This window comes from Diceros bicornis, chromosome 24 (genome assembly GCF_020826845.1).
Source record: "Diceros bicornis minor isolate mBicDic1 chromosome 24, mDicBic1.mat.cur, whole genome shotgun sequence".
NCBI classification, from domain to species: Eukaryota; Metazoa; Chordata; class Mammalia; order Perissodactyla; family Rhinocerotidae; genus Diceros; species Diceros bicornis.
In genome coordinates this window covers 18,761,084-18,774,422 of record NC_080763.1, presented here as the reverse complement: position 1 = coordinate 18,774,422, position 13,339 = coordinate 18,761,084, and the positions used below count along the sequence as shown (strand labels likewise).

General features: G+C 37.0%; 1 protein-coding gene across 2 annotated transcripts in view; it reads left to right on the top strand.

The window, feature by feature from the left end:
- The first annotated feature begins 376 nt into the window (after positions 1 to 376).
- The window catches only part of SYNJ2BP (synaptojanin 2 binding protein), a 36,672-nt gene continuing 23,709 nt past the window's right edge, over positions 377 to 13,339 (top strand). For both annotated transcript variants that reach the window (XM_058567229.1, XM_058567228.1), the window contains exon 1: positions 377 to 535. In XM_058567229.1, coding sequence (XP_058423212.1) covers positions 472 to 535 — 64 coding nt within the window. In that variant the 5' untranslated portion in view covers positions 377 to 471. The remainder of the gene's footprint in view (positions 536 to 13,339) is intronic.

The following is a 13,339-nucleotide window of genomic DNA, read 5'->3' as shown; positions in this document are numbered from 1 at the left end:
AAACTGACATTTCTGTCTCTTGGCAATCGCATTATCGGACGCCCAGCCCACTCTGGTTTAATGCTTACTGAATAATAGAATTCTCTCCCATTTTTTTTTTCCTACATTTGTGGAGATTTTCTGAGACGGCAGGAGATTTTATTTTTAATTTTTCCTCGACAATATCAATTCATTTATGACTCTTACTTTTACTATCCCCTCACCCCCCACCCCCAATAGTAAATTAGAACACTAATTTCCTGCTAGCTCACCTCACAGGTTGTTTCGAGGGCCGGCTGAGATAACGCAGCACGTCTGCGGTCAGAACCACAACTCCCAGCATTCCTGGCGCTGCCAGCGCTCCCGGCTTCCTCTTCCGGTCCGGGGGCTGCTGAAACCGAAAGTGGTGTGCGTTGGGCGCCGCGCGGAGGCTGGTTCGTCTTTACCTGTGGGACCCCTAGTTGACCGTGGGAAGCAGACAAGCAGGAAAACATGAACGGAAGGGTGGATTATTTGGTCACTGAGGAAGAGATCAATCTTACCCGAGGACCCTCAGGTATGTGAGGAACAGGTCACCTCTGGGAGTAGGGTACTTGAGGGTGTAATTGGAGAGCAGACGCTTCTGGTGCTGAGCCGGATTCTTTTAGAGTCAGAGCAGGCAGGCCCCAACCTAGAGGTTTCCTGCAACGCTTGTGAGCACGTAGGAGAATATATTGGCATCCATCGTTAGCCAGAGACGGATCAGCTGAGGAATCCACCTCGTTTTGCAGTCGATTACCACATGTGTTTATAGTCAGGAAGGGTTTCTTTCTGCTACTGATACTAGAAAATCCTGGAAAAAAGCCTGCTTTTTAGCTAGCATGCGATGGACACCGCACCCCTCCTTCCATTGCCTGCTCTATCCTTGTTCCTATGAGAGACTGTTTAGTAAAAAGGGGGGGCATAAACGGTGTGAACTGTAAATGTATAGGCGTTTTCTTGCTGCTAGTATCCTTCCCTCCTTCCTTTCGTTTCCGGGAAATTCATTTAGAGTGTCAGCTAGAACGTTAAAGCAGAAAGAAACCTTAGAGATCTGTTAGAGCAGTTCCCAAATCCGGGTCTGCCTCACAATTACCCAGGGTTTTTTGTTTTTCTTTAAAAAAGTTAATTCCTAGGTCCTATCTCTAGGAATTTGGATTCAATGCAGGTGGTTTTTTCTTTTGTTTGGGTTTTTTTCTTTTTTAAGCAAGCGCATCCTGTGATTCTGATACCGCCAAATCCTCACTTACTCCTCGGTCCTCTTGCCCACTGGCGCTTTCCTCTGGACCGGGCTCATAACATTACTGCACGCTGCCTGCTTTGGATTTTGTTGCCTTTCCTTTACAGCTGTCTAGTGTGTCGATTAAGAGCTTTAGCTTTGGGATTATGTAGGTCCAAGTCTGGTACCTAATCTCTTACTAGTTCTTTAATATTTATTGGCTGACTGTCTTTACTGATGTTAGCCTTAGTTTCTCATCCTTAAAATTGTGCATAATAATAGAATATATTTCATAGAATTATGAGAATGAAATGAGTGAATCTATGTAAACCATTTAGAACATTGCCTGACATGGTAAGTACTATGTATGTGTTTGCTGCTGCTGTTGTTACTGTTAATAGATGAATGGCTAGATTAATCTGATAATTCCTGCTAAATAGTGTTATTCTGAGAGTCTCCAATAAGTCATCAAGTACCATGAGCTCTATTTCTGAAATGGCTCTATAAACCTTCCACTCCTTTCTATTCCTATCACCACTATCTGGAACAGTCCATCTTTTCTCATCTGGAATTTTGCAATAGCTTGACCACCACTCATGGATTATTCTTCATAAAATATGGCTTTCAGCATCATCTATACTTCATCTTCTTTCTTGTTATAAAAAACTAAAAGTGGATTTTATTTATGAGACTATAATTCATTGCTAATCTGCATGGTTTAGTGTCACACTCCATATGAACTCCCAAACTTTTGTCAAAGGCTCATTCAGTATGCCCAAGTCTCTTAGATTCACTTTTCCTATTTTATGTAAATTTTTCCTTCTCTCACTCTCACTTAATATTTCTTGACTTTTGAGGCAAACATGGAAAATTATTTTTAAAGCAAAATCTGTTTTTCTATACTTTTTCATTCATTGGTAACTGTTCTTCTCCCAGGGCCAATTAAAACAGTGGTAGTTCTTTTTCTGATTGCCCTGCAAGTATTAAAAGGCATCTAATGGTTCTGTTCCCGTTTTGTCTCTTCCTTCTGTAGCCTAAATATCCCTAGTTATTATATTAGCTCTCATGTGATGTGGTTTGAGGGTTGATTCTTGTCTCCTTGCTTAAGAATTTAACGTACTTTGACATAGTCCTTTTGCTGCAGCATTCATAGTGTTTCTAGGATCTCCTGACTAGAGCAGAGCAGACCTCTGATATTGCGTGTTCTAGTCACTAAATATTTTTAAAGTTCAGTGTAATATCACTTCACCTTTTTTGGTATTTGCATAACCTGTTGCTTAATGTTCAGCTCACCATTCACTAAAATTTCTGATCCTGTTGATCTTGCAGACTTAAAGTTCCTTATGTTCGCGTTTTTCTGAATCGTTGAAGTTAGGACAAACTTCAAGGGACTAATTAAGAAGAATAATTATATCTAGCTAATATATTTCACTCAAAAGTGGTTTAATTTCTGTATTGTATGTGCATTTATTCCAAATGAATGGATTTACTCACCGAGTGACTCCTTTAATTTTCCTAAGCATTTTCATGTCTTACTCGTTTAAGTTGATAAACTTAAGAGTTTAGGAGAGGAGAGCCACAAATTTAGGATTGAACTTGGATAAAAACAGTCATTGGAAATTTGATTGGTTAAGTTAACAAGAAAAGGTTTCAAGTTTCTGTTTATAACCTCCCAGAGCTAGTGACTTGGTATGTGGAACTCCTAAGAAATCCCACGGTCTAATTCAGCTTTTCTTCACTGTGTGGTCATGAAGATAACACAGGGAAGAAATCAGTTATCATCACTAGAAACTTCCGATAATTTTGGTAGTCACGTAAAGATCTTTCTTTCTATAGAAGAAATATGAAAAGCCTCTAGTTCTACGTATATATTTCTGTTTGTAGGCAGCGTTGTCACTCTTTGTCTATGTCCCACTTCTTATGCAGGGACCTGATAGTTTAATCAGGTAACTGCAAGAATGTATATATACTTTTGCTTTTTTGTGCCAGTGTTCTGTCACGGGCAAGACTCTTAGATAATTCCAGTTTTGGGGCCCATTTTGCAAGGCAAATGAACCTATTCTGTCTGATCTTGCTTACTGCAAGGGAAGAAATGAAATCTTGGGAAAATTATGACAAAGTGAGTATCTGGGGAGGCAAAAAGAAGCTTGGCATCTCTCTTATGCCTACTTCCTCAACTGTGTAAGGAGAGGCTTAGGCAGGATGACTGCCTTCCACTTCCAAGAGTTCATGATTCTTTGGCCCATTCCATGTGTTATTTTATGATTCCTGCCATTTTGGACTAACAGTGGGTGGTCTGAAGAATCATCAAAGGCAGTGGTCACAATCTCAAATGCCTTCAGGAGTTTGAAGAGTTCACCTTTTATCCTTTATGGAACACTGTTAATCTCTTTTCTTTCTATGGGAGTCCAGCTTGATTATAGTCTCTAAACCTCCTACTTTTTCCTTTATCAAGCTGGGAGTTCTGGATTTTGGAATGATTCAGTTACTCTAAGAAGCGTGACAAGAATCTAATCTAGCTTTTTTTCACTCTAACAGGTAGAGATTGGCCATAAAGACAACCCTACTGCTCATTGGGTATTAGGATTAGGATTCTTTGTTCAGGACTGAGGCCTCAGTGGGTTTCAGCAAGTTGCTCCTGATACACTATCTTTAAAGAGGGAAAAGAATCTCTGTTCTTTTTTTTACTTTCTTTAAAGGAGTTGCAAAGGATAATAGGTTGGTACAGTGTTTTAATAATAAATAATTAAGGAAGTATTATCTTTCTGGCGCTGTACTAGTTACTTTATATATATATTAACTCATTTAATCTTCACAGCAACCCTGAGTAGTAAGTGATTAATCCACATTATTAGATGAGGAAATTGTCTCTCAGAGAGGTTAAGGATTTGCCCAAGATCTAAAGGCAGTAAGTTTCAAACCAGGAATTTAACCCAGATCTGTTGATTCTGCTGTTCCATATATTACCTCCCAGTGTAGTAGCCGTGTCTAAATAGTTGACTGCCAAGCTTTCTCCTGACTTTTATTTTGTTATATCATGCCTTATTCCCAGAAGGATTTGAGGCATCTTAAATGACTAACACAATCCTCAGTGGAAAGTTTTTACAGTTTGCTGTTCATAGAGCTAAGGACATATCAAGGTGAGAATCTAAAAACAAGAAACCCCATTAAGTCCAAGCGTTTAAGCCTCTGCAGACCCGTCATGTGCTTTGGGTTTAACCCTGAGACTGTTGCTAACAGTTTTCTGACCTGTTCCCTCATGTACCAAATAGATCTGAGACTAAGTGTTATATCCTCACCCTGTTTTCTCTTGATAGCGTGAAGCCTAGCCCTCATGGAATCTATGTTCCAGTGGAGACATGACATTCACATGTAAAAAGTTAAATCATTGCAAAGGTGCAGATGGTTAAGGACTATGATGAGCATGTATGTAGTGGGAGGGCAAAGGAAATGTGGAGAAGAGTGTGTTAATCTGACCCTGTGCTGGGAAAGTTCAAAGAATGGAGCCATTTAAGGGCCAGACTGATCAATTACAAGAAGGTGGGACTTACGTTGGTCTTATGGACAGGCTTTAGGCTAATGCCAGGAACAGGGATGGGTATGACCTAAGCAGTGATAGAGAAGAGAAAATAAGTAAAGCATATTCTGAGGTCGGTGAGTAAACAAGCCTGGATAAAGGGAGGGTTCATTTAGGAGAGTTAAGGGAGATGAGGTTGCTGATGTAGGTAGCGACTGGGTTATGAAAAGTTCTCGATGCTAGTGTGGAAACTTAATCTTTCTCTAAGGTTCCCTCTTGATTCCTTCTCCTTTCTATTCATTGGTTAAGACTCAATTCGAGAGTCATCTCCAGGAAGCCTTCCTTACCTAGGCTAGATGCCCCCTTATTATAAATATCATACACCATCTATTGCGTACCTGTCATGTATTGCCAAACTAAGCACTTCGTTTCATCAATTCCCAACAAGGAACAGATGAAATGGTTGTTATACCATTTTGCAAATGAGAAAACCTTGACTCCTACGTCACACAACTCTTTAAGTAGAAGAGTTAAGAATTGGATCCAGGTCTGTGTGACTTAAAAATCGAGGCTCTGAACCATCATAGAAAGGTTTTTTTTCCTCCTTATGCTCCCACAGGGCTCTGTGCATACCCTATCTTAGTGTTTATTTCTATATTTGCTTCCTTACTTGTGTCTCCTCCTCCCTCTACTTCACTCTGAGCTCTTCTGATTCAAAGGATATGTATTTCATCTCTTGTTTTCCTAATGCCTTGCCTAGTGCATGACACAAAGTGGTCAGTAAAAGTTCATGAAATGACTTAAGCAAGCTGATGAATATCAGAAAAATATAATAGAATGTTAAGAGAATCAGTAACGTGATCTGTTTCAGCTTTCAAACAGTCATTAACAAGGTTCTCCACTAAATACAATTTAAGAGAGAAGGAATGAATTTGGACATAATGTGTTATAGTGGATAGGAAACTGACTAAGATACCAGAAACAAGGAGATGGAATAGATGGAAAGCCACGTAGAGTGAAAAGAGTATATGGTACCAGTCTCTGAAAATTGCTTCAAGGATCTGTCTTAAGATTTTTTTCAAGATAATCCTTAAGAATAACTGTAAAGTAAAATATCTAGGAATTTGGAGAAGTAGAAAGGCAAGCTGATAGATGCTCAACTATAGAAACATTTTGCAAAGCCATGTGACTAGGTAGTAAAGTAGCCAGTGACTGTATTTGAATAAATACAAAATTATTTATTGAGGAAAAAATCTATACTTAGATGATAGAATCAGAAGAAACTATTGGTTTCGGGAAACTCAGAAACAAAGGGAAGCTATTTTTAAAAATATCATTTAGGGTTTACTATGTGCCTCCACTATGATTAGGAATCATGAATACTAGAATAAAGAATAAGAAATGATCCCTATTTTTAAGAATTTTGCAGTTCAATAGGAGGATAATTATGATAGGCATGTGCTAAGTACCCTCAAGAGGTAGAATAACCAAAGAGCTGTGGACCTTCATAAGATATGTTCTGTTCCTTGTGAAGTCAGACTCAATGGACCATTTCAGATAAAAGACCCAAGAAGATATTAAATGCCTTTAGAAAGTGTTTCGGAAAGAAATTAGATAGTGTCATTCTCTCCTTGTACAAACTATGGTATATTCATGCTGACCACAATGTACAGTTTACCATATGTTGGGCAAGAAGCGTAGAGTAAGAGAAAGTTGAAAAGAGGGCAGTGGAGAGGGTGCAGGTTGGGATATGAGGCAAAAATGAAGACACTGAAACATTTTGGAAGCAAGGGAGCAAATGGAGACATGATCTAGTAGAGACCAGTCATATGCATTTAGAGCTTGAATATTCAAGGGCTTATCCTGGAATGAGAGAAGATGGGTGCCCACCTAGATATTTGAAAGATGTTTAGGGGCAATAAAAAGAGGCCCTGGTGTCCAACCCGGCTGGTACTGCCTGAAACATCTTTGGTGGGCCATATTCTTTGTTGCCCCATCAGGTGGAGCACCGAGATGGGGAGAGACTGACCATGGGCATTATACATTTTTTCTTGCACCGTCTGCCTGTTCCTTTGAGGTTAAAGATTTTCCCTGTTTCTCTCTTTGTTTATTTGTCAGTGCATATTTGTTACTGTCTTTTGGGAGAGGTAACAAATAACAAGTGCCAGATTTCATCTTTGGACCAGAGAGTTTCTCCAGAGAATATAAGAGTTTTAGGTGAAAAGATGCCTAGTCAGGGGCCAGCCCTGTGGCGCAAGCGGTTAAGTGTGGCACGCTTCGCTGTGGCGGCCCGGGGTTCGCCGGTTCGGATCCCAGGCTCACATCGATACATTGCTTGTCAAGCCATGCTGTGGCGGCGTCCCATATAAAGTGGAGGCAGATGGGCATGGATGTTAGCCCAGGGCCAGTCTTCCTCAGCAAAAAGAGGAGAATTGGCAGATGTTAGCTCAGGGCAGATCTTCCTCACAAAGAAAAAAAAAAAAGATGCCTAGTCATTTAAGCTCTTCAGTCACTTATTTGAATCATTCATTCATTCATTCAATTCATACGTATTTATTGAGTGACGACTGTAGGACAAGTTTCTGTGCTAGAGACTGCAGATACAAAAGAAAATTGAATTTCAATCTAATTGCAGTGAGCAGCAGAACATAGTGATTAAGAGCCAGAATGCCTGAGTTACTAGCTATGTGACCTTGGGCAAGTTACCTCACTTCTCTGTGCTTCAATTTCCTTAGCTATAAATTGAGAGTGTTAATAGAACCCTCTCATCGAGTTGTTATGAGAATTAAATGTTTTTCTTGTTGTTCTTTGTTTTACAAATACTTTTATAGTGTTGACTCTACCAGGCTCTGTTCTAAGTATTTTACCAAAAGATAACTCATTTAATCCGTTTAAAGTGCTTAAATGGTGTCTGTCATTACTGCTGCTGTGTGGAGAATAGCTTTAGTGGGGCAAGAGTTGAGTCATCCAGGAAAGGCAGGGTAACCTGTGTCATAGGAATTTTAAGGACATTGGGCTTCCCCTTTTATATTTTCCTCCTTTTCTTTTGTGCCTTCTTTTTCGGGTTATGAAAAAGCCTGCTAGAGGCTCACAGAGATATTTTGAACCTTGCTAGATTTCCCCAGGACTAGAAATGTTAGGAATTCCTGACCTGGGTGTTATTTCCAATGGCATTAACAGTCACTTGACACCAACCGAGGTCTGTATATGTACTAGGTACCAAATGGGCACAAGAGATATAAAACGAACAAAAGCCGTATCTGTGCATGGATGTTTATAGTAGCTTTATTCATAATTGGAACTAATTATTGCAGTAAAGAGGTAATTAAACAAGTAATTTCAGTGAAGTATGTTTTCAGGCAAAGGGAAGAGGACATCCAAAGGCATGGAGATATGGAGCGGCTGTGTATGTGGAAGGGTGAAAAGCAGGGAGGTAGCAATTATTAATTTTTTAAAATTGTCTTTATTTATTTAGAGCAGTTTTAGGTTCACAGCAAAATTGAGAGGAAGGTACAAAGATTTCCCATATGCATCCCATCCTGACATATGCATAGCTTCCCCCATTATCAACCTCCCCCACCAGAGTGGTACATTTGTTACAAGTGATGAACCTACACATTGTACTCACCCAAAGTCCATAGTTTACATTATGGTTCACTCTTGGTGAACCCATTTTATGGGAATGGACAAATGTATAATGACATGTATCTACCATTATGGTATCATACAAAGTATTTTTACTACCCTAAATTCTCTGTGCTCCTCCTATACATCCCTCCCTACCCCCCAACCCTAGTAATCACTGATCATTTTACTATCTTCATAGTTTTGCCTTTTATAGAACATCATATATTTGGAATCATACAGTATGTAGCCCTTCCAGGTTGGTTTCCTTAACTTAGTAATATGCATTTAAGGTCCCTCCATGTCTTTTGATAGCTTGATAGCTCATTTCTTTTTAGTGCTGAATAATATTCCATTCTCTAGACATACTACAGTTTATTTATTCATTCACCTACTGAAGGACATCTTGGTTGTTTCTATGTTTTGGCAATTATGAATAAAGCTGCTATAAATATCTGTGCACAGGTTTTTGTGTGGACATAAGTGTTCAGCTCCTTTGGGTAAATACCAAGGAGTGCAGTTGCTGGATCATATGGTAAGAGTGTGTTTAGTTTTGTAAGGAAATGCCAAACTGTCTTCCAAAGTGGCTGTACCATTTTGCATTCCCACCAGCAGTGAATGAAAGTTTCTGTTGCTCCACATCCTCAGCAGCATTTGATGTTGTCAGTGTTCTGGATCTAATAGGTGTGTAGTGGTATCTCATTGTTCTTTTAATTTGTATTTCCCTGATGACATATAATGTGGAGCATCTTTTCATATGCTTATTTGACATCTATATTTCTTCTTTTGTGAAGGCAATTATTAAATTTTGTTGTTACTCTATAGTGCAAATTAGGGAGTGTCCAAAGATGGCTAGATAGGTTATGGGGATTTTAAGTTTAAACTTCATCTTCTAGGTCAGCATTTTTTAGTTTTTTTTGTTGTTGTTGTTACTTTCAAGTCCCATTCACATTAACATTTAATCTTGAGTCTATGCTTAGAATTAAAAAAATCATTTTATCATATTTGTTTAGAAAAAGTACTGTGTAAGAAGTAGGGCAACCAAATTTTTTTTGCCTAATTATCACCAAATAATTGGTGCTTCAAGTAACTTTAGACTGTCTTTTATTATTGACTAATCATAAGAGTCAATTACAGGTGCTTAGAATGCTTGCATTTTTGCACTTAAGAATTACCAGGTTCATTTTTTAATCAATTTTATTGTGGTATGATTGACATTCAGTAAAGTGCATCCATTTTAAGTGTAAAGTTCTAAGAAGTTTGACAAATATACACACATGTGTGATTATGACTTAGCACTTCAGAACATTCTCTGTGTATATACCTACAGTCAGCCTTCTCACTGCATGCTCCTGGCAACCACTGATCTTATTTCTAGCACTGTAGATTAGTTTTGCCTGTTTAGAATGTTATAGAAATGGAGTCATATACTGTGTATTTAGGCTGCTTTTACTCACCTGTGCTTTTCTTTTTTATTGCTGAGTAGTATTTCATTGTATAAATATACCACAATGTGATAATCCATTCACCTGTTAATGGACATTTGGATTGTTTCTAGGTTTTAACTATTATAAATAAAGCTGCTATGAGTATTCATATACAAGTCTTTGTGTAGACATATGTTTTCATTTATCTTGGCTAAATACCTAATAACTAGGAGTGGGTTTGCTGAGTTATATGATAAGTGTATATTTAGCTTTAAAAGGAACTGCCAAACTGTTTTCCAAAGTATTTGTGCCAGTTTATACTTCTGTATAAAGTGTGTATGACAATCTATGACAGTTCCAGTTGTTTCACATTCTTGCCAACATTTGATGTTGTCATTCTTTTTTATTTTAGCCATTCTAAGGGTTGTGGAGTGGAACTGTGGTTTTTATTTGCATTTCCCTGATAACTAATGATGATCATATTTTTATGTGTTTATTGGCCATTCGTATATATTCTGAAGTGTCTGTTCAACTAATTTGACCATTTTATTGGGTTGTTTTCTTATTATTGCATTGTAAGAGTTCTTTATATATTCTGGACATAAATCCTTTTTCATATATATGTGTTGCAAATATTTTCTTTTGATCTGGCTTGCCTTTCCTTTCTGAGGGGTAGGGTATGTGTTTTGAAGAGTAGAAGGCTTTAAGTTTTATGATGAAGTTTGTCAGTTTTTTTTTCTTTTATGGTTGGTGCTATTTGTGTCATGAAATCTTAACTACCCCAAGGTAAAGAAGATTTCTTCTATGTTTTCTAATAGAAATTTTATAGTTTAGCTTTTATGTTTAGTTCTGGTGATCCATTTCAAAGTAACAAATATTTTGAGTTAAGCATTGAAGTTCATTTTTATCTCTATCTCATAGAGATACCTAGTGCTCCTAACACTATTTGTTGAAAACATTATCCTTTCCCCATTGGAATACATTATTATCTATATCAAAAAGCAGTTGACCATTTATATGTGGACCCAATATAGATCTCTATTTGGCTCTGTGGCCTGTCTTTCTCTATACAAATACCACAGTGTGTTGATAAATGTAGCTTTGTAGTATACCTTGAAATAAAGTAGTGTGAGTCTTCCAATTTTGTTCTTTTTCAAAATGTTTGACTGTTCTAGAATAGAACTTTAAGAATGTAGATTTCCATGTAAGTTTAGACTCAGCTTGCCAATTTCTGCAAAAAATATCTGCTAGGATTTTGATTGGGATTACATTGAAACTCTCCACGTCAATTTAGAGAGAATTGCTATCTTAAAAATACTGTTTCCAGTCCATGACATGGTATATCTTCATTTATTTAGTTTTTAATTAAATTCTCTCAGTAATGTTGTGTAGTTTTTAGTATAGAGTTCTTCACCGTTGTTCAGGAAATTTATTCCTAGGTACTTACTGTTCATCGATTTAAATAGTATTAGTTTAAAATTTCATTTTCCACTTGATTTTTGTATATTGACCTTGTATCCTGCAACCTTGATAAATTCAGTTATTGATTTTAGTAGTTTGTGTATATTTATTTTTAGATTAATTCACATTATCTATATAGACCATCAGGTTATTTGTGAACAGAGATAATTTTATTTCTTTCTAATCTTTGTCTTTTATTTCTTTTTCTTTTCAAACTGACTAGGACCTCCAGTACAGTGCTGAATAGTAGTGGAGAGAGTGACATCCTTTCCTTGTACCTAGTTTTAGGGACATTATCTGTTTGTAGATGCTTTTAATCAGACTGACAAAGTTCCCTTATATTCTTAGTTTACTGAGAATTTTTATCCAAATTTTTATCAAAATTCAGCAGTGTTGAATTTTGCCACCCGCTTTTTCTACATATACTGAGATAATCATATGATTTTTCTCTTATTTTATTAATTGCTGAATTTGTTCATTTGATTAACCAGTGTTAAAATAACCTTACATTCCTTAGAGAAACCCCCACATTCATCCTTTTTACACATTGCTGGATTCAATTAGCTAGTAATTTCTTGAGTCTGTGTTCTTGAGGAATAATTTTCTGTAGTTTTGTTGTAATTTATTTTTCATATTTTGGTATCAAGATTATCTTGTTCCTCATAAAATGGGTTGAGAAACATTTTATGAAATTATTGAAGAACTGTATGGTGGAATTTTTTGCACAATATTGGAATTATTTCTTCCTTAAATGTTTGCTACAATATGCCAGTGAGACAGTCTAGGCCTGAAGTTGTCCCTGTGGGAACTTTTTTGATTATGAATTCAATATCTTTAATACAGTTCAAGATATTTTTAATAGATATGGGGATATTCAGATATTCTATTTCTTCTTGAGTCAGTTTTGATAACTCGTGATTTTTTGGAAGAATTTTTTCATTTTCTCTAAAATACCATAATTATTCATAATATTCTCTTATTCTTTTAATGTCATTAGGATGTGCAGTGATAATCCATTTTGTATTCCTGATATTAGTAAGTTCCATTTTTCTGGATTAGTCTTGCTAGCAATTCAATTTTATTATTCCTTTCCAAGAACTGTCTTTTGACTCTGTTAAACTTTTTTCTGTTTTATTGATTCTTCTCTTATTTTATATTTCCTTCCTTTTACCTACTTTAATTTACTTTTCTTTTTATAGCTTCTTAAGATAGAAATTTAGATCACTGATATTATACTTTTTTTTTTTTTTTTTTTTGGTGAGGAAGACTGGCCCTGAGCTAACATCTGTGCCAATCTTCCTCTGTTTTGTATGTGGGACGCTGCCACAGCGTGGCTTGATGAGTGATGCATAGGTCCATGCCTGAGATCCAAACTCGTGAATCCTGGGCCGCTGAAGTGGAACACGTGGACTTAACCACTATGCCACCGGGCCAGCCCCAATATTATACCTTTTAATTTCTTTTCTCTTGTGAGCATTTAAAGCTATAAATTTCCCTCAAAACATTGCTTTAGCTGCATCCCACGTTTTTTAATATATTGTGATTTCATTGTCATTCAACTAAAATGTTTTCAATTTTCCCTTATAATTTCCTCTTTAACTCATGGGTTGTTTTCCAAACATTTAGGGATTTTTTAGATATCTTATTGTTATGGACTGAATGTTTGTGTCCCCCTCAAAATTCATATATTGAAGCCCTAACCCCTAATGTGACTATATTTGGAGATAGGGCCTTTACGGAAGTAATTAAGGTTAAATGAAGTTATAAGGGTGGGGCCCTAATCCTATACAATTAGTGTCCTTATAGGAAGAGAACCGAGAGGTCACTCTCTCTCTGCACATGCACAAAGAAGTCATATGAACACACAGTGAGATGGTGACCACCTACAAGTCAAGAGAAGAGGCCTCAAAATGAAATCTATCTTGTTGGTACCTGTATCTTGGACCTCCCAAGCCTCCAGAACAGAATTTCTGTTGATTAAGCCACCCAGTCTGTGGTATTTTGTTATGGCAGCCCAAGAAGACTAATACAATTATTTTGCTGATTTCTAAATTCATTTTATCTTTTGAAATTTATTGAATTTACTTTATGATG